Source organism: Antennarius striatus, chromosome 12, assembly GCF_040054535.1.
Source record: "Antennarius striatus isolate MH-2024 chromosome 12, ASM4005453v1, whole genome shotgun sequence".
NCBI lineage: Eukaryota > Metazoa > Chordata > Actinopteri > Lophiiformes > Antennariidae > Antennarius > Antennarius striatus.
In genome coordinates this window covers 13,171,410-13,189,615 of record NC_090787.1, presented here as the reverse complement: position 1 = coordinate 13,189,615, position 18,206 = coordinate 13,171,410, and the positions used below count along the sequence as shown (strand labels likewise).

The 18,206-nt window shown below is 41.3% G+C and overlaps 1 protein-coding gene across 1 annotated transcript in view; it reads left to right on the top strand.

Moving 5' to 3' along the window:
* Positions 1-18,206, top strand: part of lrp2a (low density lipoprotein receptor-related protein 2a) — a 44,487-nt gene that overhangs the window by 14,586 nt on the left and 11,695 nt on the right. The window contains exons 22-55 of the mRNA XM_068328534.1: positions 400-639; positions 1,033-1,152; positions 1,589-1,705; positions 1,839-2,219; positions 2,472-2,486; positions 2,833-3,081; positions 3,638-3,849; positions 5,072-5,256; positions 5,342-5,570; positions 5,723-5,900; positions 5,996-6,124; positions 6,860-7,026; positions 7,278-7,421; positions 7,588-7,697; positions 8,142-8,319; positions 8,470-8,683; positions 8,774-9,016; positions 9,206-9,394; positions 9,707-10,639; positions 10,730-10,895; positions 10,979-11,137; positions 11,222-11,511; positions 11,591-11,791; positions 11,919-11,957; positions 12,070-12,105; positions 12,221-12,463; positions 12,544-12,669; positions 13,732-13,851; positions 14,371-14,502; positions 15,085-15,286; positions 15,368-15,663; positions 16,278-16,944; positions 17,612-17,782; positions 17,874-18,097. Coding sequence (XP_068184635.1) covers positions 400-639; positions 1,033-1,152; positions 1,589-1,705; positions 1,839-2,219; positions 2,472-2,486; positions 2,833-3,081; positions 3,638-3,849; positions 5,072-5,256; positions 5,342-5,570; positions 5,723-5,900; positions 5,996-6,124; positions 6,860-7,026; positions 7,278-7,421; positions 7,588-7,697; positions 8,142-8,319; positions 8,470-8,683; positions 8,774-9,016; positions 9,206-9,394; positions 9,707-10,639; positions 10,730-10,895; positions 10,979-11,137; positions 11,222-11,511; positions 11,591-11,791; positions 11,919-11,957; positions 12,070-12,105; positions 12,221-12,463; positions 12,544-12,669; positions 13,732-13,851; positions 14,371-14,502; positions 15,085-15,286; positions 15,368-15,663; positions 16,278-16,944; positions 17,612-17,782; positions 17,874-18,097 — 7,305 coding nt within the window. The remainder of the gene's footprint in view (positions 1-399; positions 640-1,032; positions 1,153-1,588; positions 1,706-1,838; positions 2,220-2,471; positions 2,487-2,832; positions 3,082-3,637; positions 3,850-5,071; positions 5,257-5,341; positions 5,571-5,722; positions 5,901-5,995; positions 6,125-6,859; positions 7,027-7,277; positions 7,422-7,587; positions 7,698-8,141; positions 8,320-8,469; positions 8,684-8,773; positions 9,017-9,205; positions 9,395-9,706; positions 10,640-10,729; positions 10,896-10,978; positions 11,138-11,221; positions 11,512-11,590; positions 11,792-11,918; positions 11,958-12,069; positions 12,106-12,220; positions 12,464-12,543; positions 12,670-13,731; positions 13,852-14,370; positions 14,503-15,084; positions 15,287-15,367; positions 15,664-16,277; positions 16,945-17,611; positions 17,783-17,873; positions 18,098-18,206) is intronic.

Here is an 18,206-nt window from a genome sequence, read left to right as displayed (position 1 = left end):
TTGTATATTAAGTGTATTATGCTGGTCTGACTTGAGCGGACTGATTAACTTTTTCATGCTCTTTTGTTTTTTAAGGATCCAAATACAACATTAACTGCCACTAGATGTTGCACTTGAGTACCAGTATCTCAACACAACAAACTTGTTTCCCCCTGTAACTGGGCACGGCTACATATAGCTTTGTTTAAATAATTGCAGAGTTGTTTTGCTTCACAGAGCATCTTTAAAAGCACTTCGTTCACACTTAACAACTAGAACAAAGTATAATTTACTGTCACTGTTGGTTTTATGGTCTGTAGTCTGTCTGCTTTCTTAATATCCATAATATTTTAAATAGAATCTTAAAATCCGTTTAATATTATATTAATGATATTTAATCGAGTTCATCTCTTTTTTCAGACACAACTTGCTCCCCTTCTGCGTTCACTTGCACCAATAAGCGCTGCGTGCCTGCAAGATGGCGCTGTGACGGACACAATGACTGTTTTGATAACAGCGATGAGGACAACTGCCCCACACGTGTGCCTGAAACCTGCACTGCTGATCAATTCACCTGTTCCAACCACCGCTGCATCCCATATACCTGGCGTTGTGACACTGACAATGACTGTGGGGACAGTTCAGATGAAGCTGACTGTCGTAAGTATTCACATAGATGATTTTACTAAAACAAATCACATTTCCGAAGAGGATTAAGCTCATGTTTATCATAGTGACAGAACTTTTTTTTTTATCAGAGATTAATATGCCTTAAAGTAAGTTTAATGTTTTCTGATGAAGGTATATGTGAACATACTGTATGCTTCTAGCCTTATAGAAACATATAGTTTAAGGCTGATCACAGTTGTTTACATGTACCTACATTTATCCAGGATCAGACAATGTGCAATACAGAAATAGGTCATACAAGAAAAAAATACCAGTATAAAAAAAGCATGAACTTAAGTTTTAAAATGACTTCTGCAGCATTAGATGTGTTAGACAAGAAAAGATAGGAGATGAGCTCATGGACGCTGACAAATTCTATGACAGATTTGGGAAGCACATGTCATCCAGGACAGTTTCAGTGTCCAGACCACCGCTGCCTGGACCCGAGCTATGTGTGCGATGGGGACAGGGATTGTGTCAATGGGGCAGACGAGCAAGGATGCAGTGAGTATATTTCAGGATTACTCCCTGGATTTCACTTGTAGCTGCTCCAGTGCTTAGAAAACAAAATCAGATGCTTTTATATGAAACATTCTTTATTTTATGTTTTTCTTTTTTATATTATATTGTATTTTATATTTATATTCAGCGTATATTTTTATTTTATTTGTTATATTTTATTTTTATACTTTATTATTTGTGTACAAAATTTATTTAACGTGATTCTGATGAATTAACTACCGGTACTTCTGTCCCTGTTGTGTTGTATTTTATTTATGCTATTTCAGTTACTGATCAGATATATTTGCGTCAGTTTTCTTTACTGTTGACGCTTTGCTATAACCTAAAGATAAACCTGCTTCAATCCAGCCTCTCTATTTAAGATAATGAGGGCTATAGACACATTAATAAATTTAACATACTCCAATGATCCTTTCAGTTTATAATTGCACTGGAAATGAGTTCAAGTGCTCCAATGGTCACCAGTGTATCAACTTCTACTACCGATGTGATGGAGTCTTTGATTGCAATGATCGCTCAGATGAGCAAGCCTGTCGTAAGTACCTAAATACCGATTACAGTACTGAGGATAATTATGTTCACAAATGTATTTCCTGTTTCCTCTCAATTTGGAATGCACCCCATGGTACCCTAACATGCTGCGATATGTTTTTTTAATCATATCCCAGCTACCAGGCCTCCAGGGATGTGCCACCATGAGAATGAGTTCCAGTGTCAGTCAGATGGTAGCTGCATCCCATCCACCTGGGAGTGTGATGGTCATCCAGACTGTGAGGACGGCAGTGATGAACACCATGCCTGCCCTCCTCGCACCTGTGCCTCCTCACTATTCCGTTGTGAAAATGGAAACTGTGTGTTACGCAGCTGGATTTGTGATGGGGACAATGACTGCAGAGACATGAGTGATGAAAGAGACTGTCCCACCCCGCCTTTTCAATGCCCGAGTTGGCAATGGCAGTGCCCTGGCCACATTTTGTGCATCAATGTCACCACAGTGTGTGACAACATCCCTGACTGTCCAAACGGTGCTGATGAGTCTCCACTCTGCAGTAAGTCTGATGTTAGTCAACCTGGAACATGTCAGGCTTCATTTTTACTGACAGGGTCAACACTGACTTTAAGTTGTAATTGACATTCTTTGACTTTTATTCTGTGAACGTATTCCAAAAAAAAACCATTGTGTTAAATGCCACTTGTTTGTCTTTAAATTCCTGTGTTAAAATCATGCATGTGTGATTTCACCTGTATTAACCTAAAGATGATCTGTGATTTCCCTTTCTTGCCTTTCTCACTACTTTCAGATGAGCCTTTGCCAGGTAGGAAAAAAATTCTCAATCACTGTTAGAAATCCTGTTCAAGTATTTTTGATTAATCTTCAATATGCACATCATCTTTATTAACTATTTTGATATTCTAAAATTGTTTAAAACACAATTAATAATCAAACGTTGTCATTAGCAGAGTGACAAAGATAGTTTTGGTTTAGATTATCTCTAAAGACCAGTGGCTGGGGCTTTGCTGTTCATTGATTATCATTAGATGTAGATGTATATTAGATTCATACATTGAGAGAATAAATTTTGCTTTTATGCTTTATGAGTTTATCTTAATTCTATTTGACTTTTTGGAGTTTAAGTTGTGTTTTCCCTGGTTTTAACTCAGATCAGGAGAGCTGTTTGGATAACAATGCTGGCTGTACCCATGGATGTATCCAAGGGCCTTTTGGGGCCCAGTGCACATGTCCTGTGGGTTACCAGCTGAGCAATGACTCTAAAACCTGTGAGGATGTTGATGAGTGTCATCCTCATGGACTCTGTAGCCAGCACTGCTTTAATGAGAGGGGCTCTTTCCGCTGTCACTGCCATGATGGTTACACTCTTGAAGCAGACCAGCGAACCTGCAAGGCTTCAGGTGAGGAGGGATGAAACATATTGCTCCCCCCATAGTTGCAAATATATAACTTAATGGCACATGAAATGGGCTTATTATCAATTCCATAGTTCTGTGGTTGTCAGAGTGACTTGCTTGTGAGCCCACATCTCAGTGTGGTGGCTGGAATCAGCTCTCATTTAGGGGGAGCTGAGATTCCTTGCTGCCTGACTGACACTCTTTTTTCTCCCATCCGTTCTTGCTGCTCTGATTTCTTTAGATAACACAAATAACATACATGTCACTCAGTGGCCATCACTGGTGTAATTAGGACATAACCACCAACAAAGGACTGTTTATGGGGAGTGTGCCTGACATGAGCTCCTCTTCAGTGTAGATAACCTACTGAAAGGCCTTGTAATGTAATAGGTCCTTATTTGGACTGAAGAGCATTCCCCAAGGATTGTCATCTGAGTAGGGTCTATTTAACAGTCCTGATATAGAGTTTTGGTAGACTTGCACAAGCTTCAGGAGTGTTTCTATTCATATGAGAATTGATGTGGAAAATACATAGCAGAGATATGATGTCTATTTACAGATTCCCGTCAGGCATTCTTGCTTGTTGCCAGTCGAAATCAAATTGTGCAAGACGAGATAACCACTCAGCCAAATGTAGTCCACTCACTGGTCCGAGATGGACGCAACATTGTGGCTCTAGATTTTGACTCAATCATGGGACGGGTGTACTGGTCCGACACGAGCCAGGACCGAATTTGGAGTGCCAACAATAATGGCAGTGACAGAACTGTGGTGAGTTATTTTTGTTTGTTTGTTGTTTTTGTTATTTTTTGACACATCGTACTAAACAATTGGCATGTATATTAAATTTCATTTTCACTAGTAGTATAATTAAAGAGTAATTCCTAAGTTTATTAAATTTCAGCTGCATTATTGTTACACAGCATTATTTTTACATATTTTGATATCTAAATTTTTAATACAAAAATATTTGGACTCAGTTGAGTAGATAGCCTCTGTCACCAGATATAAAATTGTTACAATGGATGAAAAGTAACTTTTATAAAAGCATTTTCCCCCCATCCAATGGTAAGGATGGAGTAACTGTAAAGAATACACATGGTCTAAGGTATTTCATTCTGGTGGTATTCAGGTAGAGCAGTTTTGAGGTATGTTTAATTAATGATATAATCCTCCCCCCTTTGTCTTCTTGGAGACTTACGTTCTCTTGACCCTGAACATGGTTCTGCCCCTCCAGTTCCATTTCTTGGTCGATGTAGCCATGAAAGTGCCAGATTGTGTGTTGCTGAGTGAACCGGAGTCTTAATTCAGCCATTTTATTTCCTGCCATGGGACACAAGCCAGGAGTAGGCTTGGAAGAATAATAAGTGTACAGCTAAACTCGCTTATCTTAGTTCTGATCCTGGCTTTCTTCCCTCTCGTCAGAAGGCAATCACACCACTTTCAGTGAGCTTTGATCAAGTTGGTTTGGCTCACTGGTTGGGAGATGCGGTTGGCTGAGATTGTCTCAAGGTTCAATGCACTTAATTCAATCCCCATGCTTCCTTTGGAGACTTTGATGAGTGTATTTCTGTCTTAAGTGATGCACACTTCACCCAAGAGATGAAAAAAATTAGAAAATTTTTGGGAGATATTGACCACCACATCTTTTTTATGATGCCCCTCACAGTGGCTCAGCTGTTATGTTACATTAATCAAAGGCAATGGAATCCGTTTATAAAAGCACTGTTTTTATCTCTCACCTCATCTTTTTATAACGTTCATTCATAAAATTTGATCCTTTATTCGCTGAATTAGATGTGAAAACGCTTTGGTTCTACATTAACACTTTTTCCCAGCTGCGTCTTTTTCCTTTGCTCCTTATATTTCCATGACTGTATGCTGCCGGTTGAGGCCAGTTCAGAATATTTTTTACATGAAAAACTTCAAAACAATGGCCAAGTTTTACGCTGGAATTGCCCCTAACTCAAAACTAAAAGACTCTTTTGGACAGGTATTTGACAGTGGAGTGACTGTAACAGAGAGCCTAGCTGTGGACTGGGTGGGCAGGAATCTCTACTGGACTGACTATGTCCTGGAAACAATTGAAGTGTCTAAACTGGATGGTACCCATCGCACAGTTGTGGTCAGTGAAAATGTTACCAATCCAAGAGCCCTGGTGCTGGACCCAAGAGACAGGTCAGTGGGGGAGACAGTTTGTCTTCAATGACAAATATATCTGTCATTATTAAAGCAGTCACTTGACACGCCGTTTGATTTGCAGTGCTCACCTGATGTTCTGGACTGACTGGGGGAGGAACCCCCGCATTGAGCGGGCCAGCATGGATGGGAAATTGAGGACGGTTATCATAACCAACAAACTGTACTGGCCCAATGGTTTAACTATCGACTATCCAAACAATTTGTTGTACTTTGCTGATGCCTACTTGGATTTCATTGACTACTGTGATTATAACGGCAACAACAGGAAACAAGTTCTGGCCAGTGACCTGGTGAGTGTATGAGAAGAAAGTCTTTTTTATAATGAAGCATTTCTTAAATTTTCTTTACGTATTTTTATAGAAGTGAGTAGAGCACATTCATTTAATTTTGAATAGCATGTGTAAGACACACTTCTTTTTCTTTTGCTACTCCCTATGAAAAGGTACTGCAACATCCCCACGCAATTACCATTTTTGAGGATTTTGTGTATTGGACCGACAGATACATCAATCGTGTGATGCGAGCCCATAAATGGCATGGGGGGAACCAGACAGTGATGCTCTTCAGCCTCCCTCAGCCCATGGGACTGGTGGCAGTACATCCAGCCAAGCAACCTGCAGGTACTGCAAACCTATATCTACCCATTGCTGTGTCTCGCTGGTCATTCATTTACACAAATACAGTTAAAAACAGAAACTGTATGTGTTTTTTCTAGGAGAAAATCACTGCTTGAGGAGTCCCTGTACTCACATCTGCCTTCTTTCTGCTGTGGGACCACGATACTATTCGTGTGCCTGCCCCTCAGGCTGGACACTAGCAGAAGACCAAATCACCTGCACCAAAGGTTTGCAACCCACCAAATAGAGGAAAACGCCATTCACCCAGTTTGATTAAAAAATAAATCATCAGTTAAACTTCACATATTTCTGTGCTCAAGATATTTCATTATAGAACACACTCATCTTAGAAAAATTATTATTGAAAAACTGTTTTTACATATATATTTGCAACCATTTCAATGTTGGTAAGGAGAAATATCTTTCAGAATATTGAAACAGCAGTATAGATTCACCCAGATGCTTCTCAACAGTCTCCCATTTAGATTCTCTTGCAAACGGTGCTACTCACAAATATTAAGAATCATGTAATCATGTCTTTCATGGTTTGAAGGAGTCAAAGGACTTTTAATTCAAAGTCCAAGGAGTCCCTGTTTGGCCAGCAGCTTAACTCATCTCAGGTTTCAGCCCATTCAAGCCAAGCTGAACACAGTCTCCCCCTGAGGCCAATGATTATCCAAGAATGAAAATGCCTCACAACCATTCATCAATTCTAATCTCTGATGACAAAGTAAATCAGATTGTAGAAACATATTTCATCCGCCGATCCTCTCTGTAAATGTCTGTTAACTCAGCACCCCTATTTTTCAATGGATTTTCCAGTACTGAAGTATCTTCTATATCTAATAGGTGTATGACTTAACATTTTAATTTTATTATTTAACTGCAGTACAAGCAGTTTGTCAATCTTGCGAAATTCACAGTTTTTTCACTGCTTTTGTATTATTCTTTTTGCATTTTAGTTGAAGACCCTTTCTTGGTGGTGGTAAGAGACAGCATCATCTATGGAATTTCCATGAACCCAGATGACAAGAGTAACGATGCTATGGTCCCTGTTACTGGGCTTCAAAATGGCTATGATGTCGACTTTGATGACAAAGAACAGACCATCTACTGGGTGGAGCACCCAGTAAGTTACTCTACAAAGATTATATTTCCATTCGACTTTATTCAGCAGAGATCTACTACAACCTGGATGACAGAACCTCCACCGATATATTCAGTATCATATGACTTTTACAAAGGACGGCTGTCTTGTGAAGAGATACAAAGCTATTACAAGAGACATGCTTGATATTTACTGCAACTGTAAGCGTTAGTTTACTTCAGAGGGGTCAGATAACATGAGTTGGTTGATATGAATTTTTCTTAACCCACCAGGGTGAAATCCACAGGGTGAAGTCAGACGGTACTAACAGAACAGAGTTTGCCCCAGCAGCCATTATTGGCTCTCCCGTTGGCCTGGCATTGGACTGGATAACAGAGAACCTGTACTACACCAATCCAGCCACACAGTCTATTGAGGTGAGACAAATATTACTTTAAAATGTTCTTTATTACTTTTAACTTGTAATAAAAAAGATGGTGTGGGATTACATTTTTCTTATGAAAACAGATTGCAAATTTGATTATGTCACAGTGCAGCTAAGAGGTACAATAAGGGAACTGGTTTGTGCTTGTGCCTGTCCAGGTCTTGAAGGTAAGAGGGGAGGTACAATACCGGAAAACTCTAATCACAAATGACGGCTCTCCTAATGGCTCGGGCAGTCCTGTTGGCATCGCAGTGGACCCAGCACGTGGGTAAGCTCCATTTAACAGAGGTCTGGCATGGGTACTCATCCCCACAGTTGGTGAGCTCTAACAGACTCCTCATGTCCATCTGCTCGCCTTTAGAGAAAAGTCAACTAGCGAAACCAAATACCACCCTGCAAACTCAAGCCTCAGTAAAAACAAGAAAACAAAAAGACCTTTTAAATCCACCCCTTCTCACTCTAACATGAACTCTGACTTTGGGTAGTGTGACTATTTCATGCATCTGGTATGATCAAGTAATTTGTGGGGTGACATGTTTGTCTAACATAATAAAAACCTTTGAAAACCCAGAGATTGATTTTTAATTCAACAACAGCAATGTGTACTGTGATAGTTTAATCATAAATCGTATTTAAGACTGATAAAAAGTACTTATTATAGATATCCATGACTATCTTAGATAGTCACTGACCTCCATTCTTATCTTCTAAGCAAACTGTACTGGACCGACCAGGGAACAGAGAGTGGCATTCCTGCTAAGGTGGCATCTGCAGACATGGATGGTTTGAATCCTGTTACATTATTCACTGATAACCTAGATCACATTGAGTTTCTCACTGTGGACATCCGAGAGAACAAACTCTACTGGGCCGTTACCAGCACTGGAACGGTGGGTGCTCACTCTCTTAGCTTTCGAGGATTGCTATTTGTTTATTCAATTTCATTCAAAATAATTACATGTGATATAATATAAATCGTGGTAACTGCTCAAAATGAACACAGTAAATTCATTTTGAATTTAACCTTTGAACCCCTACAGATTGAACGTGGTGATCCAGATGGGAGTAACCGCATTACACTAGTGAATGGCCTCTCCCATCCCTGGGGTGTGGCTGTCTATGGCGACTACCTTTACTTCACTGACCGCAACTTTGAGGTCATTGAGCGTGTTGACAAGTCGACAGGTGGCAACAGGGTTGTGCTGCGAGACAACGTTTCTGGGCTCAGAGTTTTGAAAGTGCACCACAGAGAGAGTGAGTAACACGAGGATTCAGTCATTCTTGGACACTGCTGTCGTTCTTTCCTTTCCTGTTTGTCTTACTGTGTTCTCCATACAAACCCAGCCTCTGCAGGTACATCCAATGGCTGCACCAACGACATAGCAGTAGTGTGCGAGCAGCTCTGCCTCCCTCGGCCACAAGCACTTTTTTCCTGTGCATGCGTCACAGGTTTTAAACTTAATGCTGACAACAGGACGTGTGCTCCCTACCAGTCCTATGTCGTCATCTCCACCCTGTCTGCCATCAAAGGCTTCAGTCTTGAAGGAGCAGACCACTCTGAGGCCATGGTGCCTGTGGCAGGGAGAGGTCAGTCATGAATTATGAATTATGAGTGAATTATCTACTTAAATTAAATAAAAATAAAAAAGTAAAAGATTTTAGGTGTACTCATAAACCACACACCTGTCTGAAGGAGTAACTGTCTATCAAATTTTCATGGTTATCGTGTTTGGATAATTGATAATGACATCTAATGACCGGGTTGTCTCCCTGCAGGCCGTAATGCTTTACACATTGATGTACATATGGCTTCTGGTTTCATCTACTGGTGTGACTTCAGCAGCACGGTGGCGACGCAGAACGGGGTCAGAAGAATTAAGCCAGATGGCTCAGGATTACGTAGTGTAGTAACATCTGGAATAGGACGCAATGGCATACGAGGGATTGCTGTGGACTGGGCTGCAGGTGTGCTGTTGTCTGCCACATACTGGCATAATAAGTGTGTGTGTGTGTGTGTGTGTGTGTGTGTGTGTGTGTGTGTGTGTGTGTGTGTGTGTGTGTGTGTGCGTGCGTGCGTGCGTGCGAGCGTGCATGCGTGTCTGTCTGTCTGCCTAATTAAATTATACAGTATATTTATAATTTAAAATTGTATTATTTTAAAGGCAAATCTGTTTGCTTGTCGTGTAATCTGAAGAGCTGTAGTTTTGTTGAGTTAGGCATTAAATGAGCTTTTTATTGTGCAGGTTTAACACTGAACAAACCACTCTCTTTCCTCAGGGAACCTGTATTTTACCAACGCCTTCCTAACAGAGACATATGTGGAGGTACTTCGACTGAACACTACATTCCGCAAAGTGCTCCTGAAGACTCAAACGGACATGCCACGTCACATTGTTGTAGATCCCAGAAACCAATACTTATTCTGGGCTGATTATGGTCAAAATCCCAAAATTGAGCGAGCACTCTTGGATGGAACCATTCGCACAGTTTTAGTGTCGTCAGGAATTATTACTCCCCGAGGTCTTGCTCTAGACTGGCAAACTGGCTACATCTACTGGGTAGACGACTCCCTGGATATGATTGCTCGGGTCAACGCTCAAGGAGGAGAGACTGAGATAGTCAGGTATGGCAGTCGCTACCCAACTCCTTATGGAATCACAGTGTTTGAAGATAGCATCATTTGGGTGGACAGGAACCTCAAGAAGGTCTTCCAAGCAAGCAAACATCCAGGCAGTCCGGAACAGCCTTCCGTCCTTAGAGATAACATCAACTTGCTCCGAGACGTGACCATCTTTGATCAGCGCACCCAGCCTACCACTGCCCAGGATCTTAACTATAACCCTTGCATAGAGGATAATGGAGGCTGTGCCCACTTCTGCTTTGCCTTCCCAGGGTCTAGCACCAGTAACCAGAATAAAAAATGCAGCTGTGCTTTTGGAAATCTAGCAGCTGATAATGAGAGCTGTGTGGTGTCAACGGATGATTATCTCATTTACACGACAGAGAGCACTGTGCGCAGCCTTCACCTCAACCCCGAGGACCATACATTGCCCTTCCCTGTGGTGAATGTACCACGTACCTCAGTAGCACTGGATTTTGACCTCACAGACAATAGGATTTTCTTCACACAGAGCTCAGGTGCAGGAGCAAGTAAGATCAGCTACATTAATCTCTCCTTTCCTACACTGCCTCCTGTGGAAGTCGCTTCAGGTAGGTTTGTTACCTGTTTTACGTACTTCCATTTCTCTTAGAATTTTTCAATGACTGATATTTTGGACGTTGCTGTTATCTTTCTGACAGATCTAGGGGCACCTGATGGTATTGCTTATGATTGGGTAAACAGGAGAATCTACTACAGTGACTACATCAACCAGAGCATTAGCTCTATGTCTGTGGACAACTCTCAAATAACTACTATTGCCCATGTGTCCAGGCCTAGAGCCATCATGTTGGATCCATGCAGGGGGTAAGTCTAATACAATACATCCTGTCTTTGTTTGTTAGATTGAATAGTGTTTTACAGATGAATCCATTCTCTTTGTCCTGCAGATACATGTACTGGACAGACTGGGGAACCCATGCAAAGATTGAACGTGCTACATTAGGAGGAAACTTCAGGACAGAGATTGTGAATAACAGTCTTGTGTGGCCTAATGGACTAACCTTAGACTATGAAGAAACGAGACTCTACTGGGCAGATGCAGGATTGTAAGATATGAAAATAATCCCATTGTTGAAATATCGTCTGAAAGTCAAGTTACTATAGTTATCATTATTTTTCTCTTCCATCAGACAGAGGATTGAGCGATCCTCTCTCACAGGGGCCAATCGGGAGGTGATTATCAGCACAGCCATTTACCCCTTTGCGTTGACCATATTTGGTCAGTTTATCTATTGGACTGATTGGAACACTCGCAGCATTTATCGGGCCAACAAACATGACGGTTCTGACCAGAGGGTCATGATTCAGAATCTTCCATCCCGGCCAATGGACATCCATGTTCTGACCAGCAGGAAGCAGCAACATTGTGATAGTCCCTGCCAGCAGTTCAATGGAGGCTGCAGCCACATCTGTACACCAGGTATAAGTAGGTTACATGTTATCATTTTGGTTTTTGACTGAAACCTCAGTTAAGTTGTTTTGGACATTTGTCTTTTCAGGACCCAATGGGGCTGAGTGTCAGTGTCCTTCAGAGGGACGCTGGTATCTGGCTGACAACAAGTACTGTATCCCTGACAATGGGACCCGATGCCAGCCAGGCCAGTTTACTTGTATGAATGGCCGCTGTATCCGTGCCCAGTGGAAATGTGACAATGACAATGACTGTGGAGATGGCAGTGATGAGTTTGAGAGAGTCTGTGGTAAGGTTTATAGTAAAAAAAACAGTTTTCTTTTTTTGTCCTTGCTTTAAGAATGATTCATTGAACTCTCCTCTGCTGTCTTTAACTACACTGATACTAACAAATTTTGTGTCTTTACTTGAACAAGCTTCTTTCTTAGGAACTAAACCTGACTTAAACTACTTTGGTGTGTAAGCTTTTTACATCTTGATTTAATTTCTATTAACAACATTTCCAATTAACAGTATGAAAACAAATCAACACTAACAAATGAATTAATGTATTATTTTTGCATGCAGTCCCACAGCTACTGTCATCTTTCATTGACTTGTCAGGTAAAATTAACTCAGACTGCATGTACAGAAAATCAGTCCTCTTTCCCCAGACCTTAATCTCTGATGGCCAGAGGTTTGTTTTGTTCATTTTTCTGTTCTGCATTCTGATTGGCAGCCTTCCACACCTGTGAGCCTACATTGTTTACTTGTGGCAGCGGGCGCTGTGTGCCCTACGTCTACCGATGTGACTACTACGACGACTGCGGAGACAATAGTGATGAGGCAGGTTGTCTGTTCAGACCATGTGACCTCAACACTGAGTTCAACTGTAACAATGGGCGCTGCATTTCAAAAGACTATGTTTGCAACGGTATCAATAACTGCTATGACAACGGGACTTCTGATGAAGAAAACTGCCGTGAGTACCCGCAGCATTCAAAAAAAGGTAAATATGAACGTGAAAGTAGTTGTTTCTCATAATAACCACGATTATCCCAGCGGAGAGAACCTGCCAGCCAGAGCAAACCAAATGTCAGTCTACCAACATCTGCATCCCACGTTCATACCTGTGTGATGGAGACAACGACTGTGGGGATATGAGTGATGAGAGCCCTACACACTGCGGTCAGTTAAGCAGCAGTTTCAGGATTAAAGCAATGTTATGTTGTCTTGCTAATTTGATGTGCAGTACATTTTGCTTTTTTTTGTTTTCACCTTCGGCTGTATAAAGTGTGAACTCCATGACATCACCCATAGGGTTTGTACACTGCACATACACACATCCGTGTAGGTCCTACACAAAAATTGCACAATGTTTGTTTCCAAAATCAGTATATTTACAGCCCATACCCATATTTAAAAAAAAAAAAAAAAAAAAATAGTTCTCTGATTTGTAGTACCTATCAGAGAAAAAGTATAGAATATAAATGATTAAATTCATTACTCCAATCCCTAACAGGTGTACCTAAGAGGTGTCACTCACATTGGTCATAGTTGTGTTTACATATAACTCTCAACCTTAATATCGTTTAATCGAGTCAAAAAATAAAACCAATGCATAATTCTGTGTGAACTGCTTTGCTTTTGAGTTCAGTTTCAAGTCTCCGCTCAAGGGCGTCCAGCTCTTGAATGTTTCTTGGTAGCTTCATTTATGAGCCTAGAAGGACTCGTATATAGTTTGTAGTGACTTGGTATATTCCGAATACTTACAGAAAAGTGACTGTCCTTATATATGTCTAATCCAACTGGCCACTCAAAGTAGTTTTCAACACAAGCAAGCATTCACTCATTCACACAAGCATTCACACAGTAGTGGCAATTGCCACCATGCGAAGTGTCAACTGCTCATCATGAGTATTAAACATTCACAAAATGAGAGGCCACAGGCCCACTGTTTTATGCTGGATAACTATAATTTTTTTAGATTTTCATGAGGCGTAATCCATCTTTATATAACTTTAAAAAATGCTTGAATATTTGAGTTCATGTCTAAAGGACAAAATGAACTTTTCAACAATATTAAAATGAACCTACAGTATATTGAACGCTGTAATTTATAAATAATTATAAAATGAAAATGTATGCTGGGTAAAATGATTCAAATTTTGAAAAGAGGATAGAAACATCAGAGCCCCACACTGACATGTCCTCCAAGTAATTTCATGCCTTTATTCTTATCTTATGCAGCTGCATCAACGTGCTCCCAAACTGAGTTCCGCTGCTCCAGCGGCCGCTGCATCCCAGCCCACTGGTTCTGTGATGGAGGGGCCGACTGTGCCGACAGCTCTGACGAACCCCTGTCATGCAGTGAGTGTTTCACAACTCTCTCACCTCTGTAATGGGTCTGTTGGCTTTGTGTCTGTCCTCTCTCCATCATCACCTGCTTGGTTATTGTGTGTTTGTATCCATGCGCCAAAATGCATCTAGATGCTGGTGTGAGAGTGTTTTGGCAGTGTGTGAGTGGGAGTCAGCGGTGTATTTCTTTGTTGACGATGTGGTCAGTCAGGCCTCCTATTGTGTGCTGCATTCCTCTGTGCTGACGCCCCCTCAGTGTCGTCTGACAAACAGCACCTCCCCCTCTCTTTGTCCACCAGGGGTTACAGAGCCTCACTTTGGCTTTTGTATAGTCAGCTCACCATGCATGGGAATGTGGAGTTGCCATGACTATTTTGAAGCTTTGCCAGTGTTATATTGTGCCTCACTTATGAGATGAAAAGCAGCAAGAGGAGTCCTAAGATAACGGAAAATTAACTGCTGATAGTTTAGATGTTGAAATTTGGTTTGGATTTAAATGTAACCTTAATGATAAATGGTTTGTCTCTGCAGCCACACTGGTCAGAACCTGCAACACAGATCAGTTTCGCTGTGATGATGGCAGGTGCATTGCCTCATCTTGGATCTGTGATGGGGACAATGACTGTGGCGACATGAGTGATGAAGACCAGAGGCATAATTGTGGTATGCAACCTCTGCAACCTTTTGTACTAACTCTCTTCCACTTCTTCTGACTCTTTGTTGCCTTCTTCATCCTTTTGTTTATCCACTCATTTCTTCATCTCCGACATTTGTGCCCCATCCTCTTGCCCCCCATGAGTTCTCTACTTGCTCTGCAAGCCTCCCTCATCCTCCTGCTCTTTATGACACTCATGGATACAAACTGCTGAGGGAGTGTTGCATGGAAGAAAGTCAGTTCCTGGCATCATAACCTCCAGTATAAAGTCTCCATTCCTGATTTCCTCTCCCTCACTTGTTACTTTGTGTGTGTATCATCCACTCCTGGCTCAGGGTGGATCAAGACCTGTATATCTCAGTGTGTGCTCCATCAGTAAAATACTTGATGCTGAAAACTTAAGCATTGGTTGAACCTCTGTGGGAAAGCCACTTCAAACAATGTTGATCGGAAGGATTAAGACTTTGAAGTCAGGGATGCATTTTTTTGTTAATCTAGAATATTTACTTTGCCAAAAATGAAGCTGAGACTGAATCAACACCACTTTTATTTCCTTTGTAGTAAATCCTTGCTGATTAAATTTTTTACAGCCAACCGTACATGTTCAAGTGCAGAGTTCACCTGTGTGAACAACAAGCCACCTCAGCGGAAATGTATCCCACATGACTGGTTATGTGACGGAGATGCGGACTGTGCAGATGCTTTAGATGAACATCAGAATTGCACACGCAGATCCTGTGGCATCAATGAGTTCACCTGTAGCAACGGCCTCTGCATACGCAGTTCCTACAGGTGAGACATCTTTTTTACATTATAAATTACGTCTTACAGAAAATGTTATGTAATGTTTTGTGGTTTTTCATCTATATTCAGGTGTGATCGCCGAAATGACTGTGGGGACAGCAGTGATGAGCAGGGCTGCACCTACCAGCCCTGCCAGCAACACCAGTTTACCTGCCAGAATGGCCGCTGCATGTCCCATGACTTTGTTTGTGATGGTGACAACGACTGTGGGGATGAGTCTGATGAACTGGACCACCTGTGCCACGTGCCGGCATCCACCTGCCCCCCCTCAGAGTTTAGATGTGACAATGGACACTGCATTCCTCTGAGCCAGGTGTGCAACAGGAACGATGACTGCTCTGACAACAGTGATGAGAAGGGATGTGGTGAGTGTCAGATCTTCCAAATAGACTGAGAAACTGAACAGTGAATAATGATGTCTTTTTAACATTTGAGTGTCCACAACGTTTACTGTTGAGGTTCTCCAAGTGGTGCCTGCTCCCCCTAGAGGAGATGTCAAAAAACAACTGGAGGCATTATGTTGCTTATGCTTGCTCTGGAGGGTTCTGTTGGGTTTTTCTGTTTGTTAAAGCGCTTTGAAATGTCTGTTGCTATTATTAAGTGCTTTATAAATATAACTTGATTGATTGATTGATTGATTGATTGATTGATTGATTGATTGATTGATTGATTGATTGATTGATTGATTGATTGAAAAGACAACCAGGGATTGTCACAATGGTTGGAAGATCTAAGCTGGTGATTCTGCAATATTAGTTCATGATTTTGTATATTAGTTAACATGTGTTTGTATTATTTAATATTAACTGTCAAGTATAAATGCTGCTGTTCCATAACATATAACATTTGACCTAAGGGTGATGTCTCTTCACATACAGCACATACTGTTGTATTTCACACAGAACTGACATACTGTTCATACTGGGTACCAGTTCTGACTGGTTTTAATAACCAGATACTTGTACTTCTTTGTCTGTAGGTATCAATGAATGCACCGACCCAACCGTCCATCACTGTGATCACAATTGTACTGACACACCCACTAGTTTCATCTGCACCTGTCATCCCGGATACCGCCTCATGTCTGACAACAAAACCTGCGATGATGTCAATGAATGTGCAGTGACACCGAGCGTGTGCAGCCAAGTGTGTGAAAACACAGTCGGCTCATATGTGTGTAAGTGCACCCCAGGATTCCTCAGAGAGCCGGACGGCCGTAGCTGTCGTCAGAACAGCAACATCTCACCCTATCTCATCTTCAGCAACCGTTATTACCTGAGGAACCTGTCAACAGACGGGCAGGCCTACTCTCTGATCCTACAGGGTCTGACCAGTGTGGTGGCCTTGGACTTCGATCGCATCAACAAGCACCTGTACTGGATTGATGTGAGCCGCAGAGTGATCGAGAGAATGTCATTCAATGGCAGTAACAGAGAGGTTGTGGTCAATGGAGTTCTCCATGGGGAGGGCCTTGCAGTTGACTGGGTAGCCAGAAAACTTTACTGGGTCGATAGCTTTTTGGACTGCATCAAAGTGTCTGAACTGGATGGTCGATTTGTGAAGAAACTGGCTGAACACTGCATTGATGCGAATAACACCTACTGCTTTGAAAACCCAAGAGCCATTGTGCTGCATCCCAAATATGGGTGAGTGACACTAAAGGAGGAATTAAGTGTTCTGATTGGCGGATGTATATATTGGACTGTGTGATATCAACAACTGGGATGCTTCATTGCCAACACTGACTTGTTGAATTATATTGGTATCAGAAAATAAGTTACAGTGCAGTAACCTGAAAAAGGATAGGTGTTGTTACAGCAGAATGATAACACATATTTGGCCTTGCCTTTTCATTTACTATAATTACATGATATTGATAACATTTTATTCCATTGATCAATAGTTTCCTTGAACCCTTCTTTGGGGAGGGTTCGTAAACGTTTAAATTAATAAGATAAATAGTTTGTTGCTCAATCACGGAATTTGTTAATCGCGTGTGGTTCCTGGAACGCATTAACCGCGAGGAACGACGGTGCACTGTATACCTTTTTAGGTACACATCTCTGAAACCTGATGAGATATAATCACAAAACAAAAAGCAATGTTTTCAGGAAGCCAGAGGTACAAAAATGTGTAGGTCAGGGTAAAATGTCGAATTCGGGGGTGTCGCGGGATGTTGCAATCTCTGACTGCCTTGTTCAGTATTTCAAACAATTGAATGATGATTATTTAGTTATGAATTATAGATTATCATTTCTTTATATACATGTAGATATCATGTAATCTTAAGTCATTTTCTTCTCTCCCTAATAGATTTATATATTGGACAGACTGGGGTGACAAAGCCTTTATAGGTCGTGTTGGAATGGATGGAACCAACAAAACAGCCATCATTACCACCAAGATAGAGTGGCCCAATGGGATCACTATCGACTACACAAATGAGAAGCTCTACTGGTCTGATGCTCATCTCAGTTACATCGAGTGAGTAAAATCGTAAAATCCATGAGGAAAACATTATATGCATTAAATGCAAAAATACTTTTAATGCTGTACTATTTATATCTTTTGTCAGGTACTCAGACTTGGACGGTCGACACAGACACACTGTATATGATGGGAATTTGCCTCACCCATTTGCCCTGACTGTGTTTGAGGACACAGTCTACTGGACTGACTGGAACACTCGCACAGTGGAGAAAGGCAACAAGTATGATGGATCTGGTCATCATGTCCTTCTGAACACCACGCACAGACCATTTGACATCCACGTATGTCATCCTTATAGACAGCCTATTGGTAAGTAAAAATCAAGTTTTGTCATACATATTTTGTTCTCGAAACGATTTCTTTTTGTAACACTTACACCTTAAGTTGATTTAAGGACTGATACTGACCACAAGCTGAA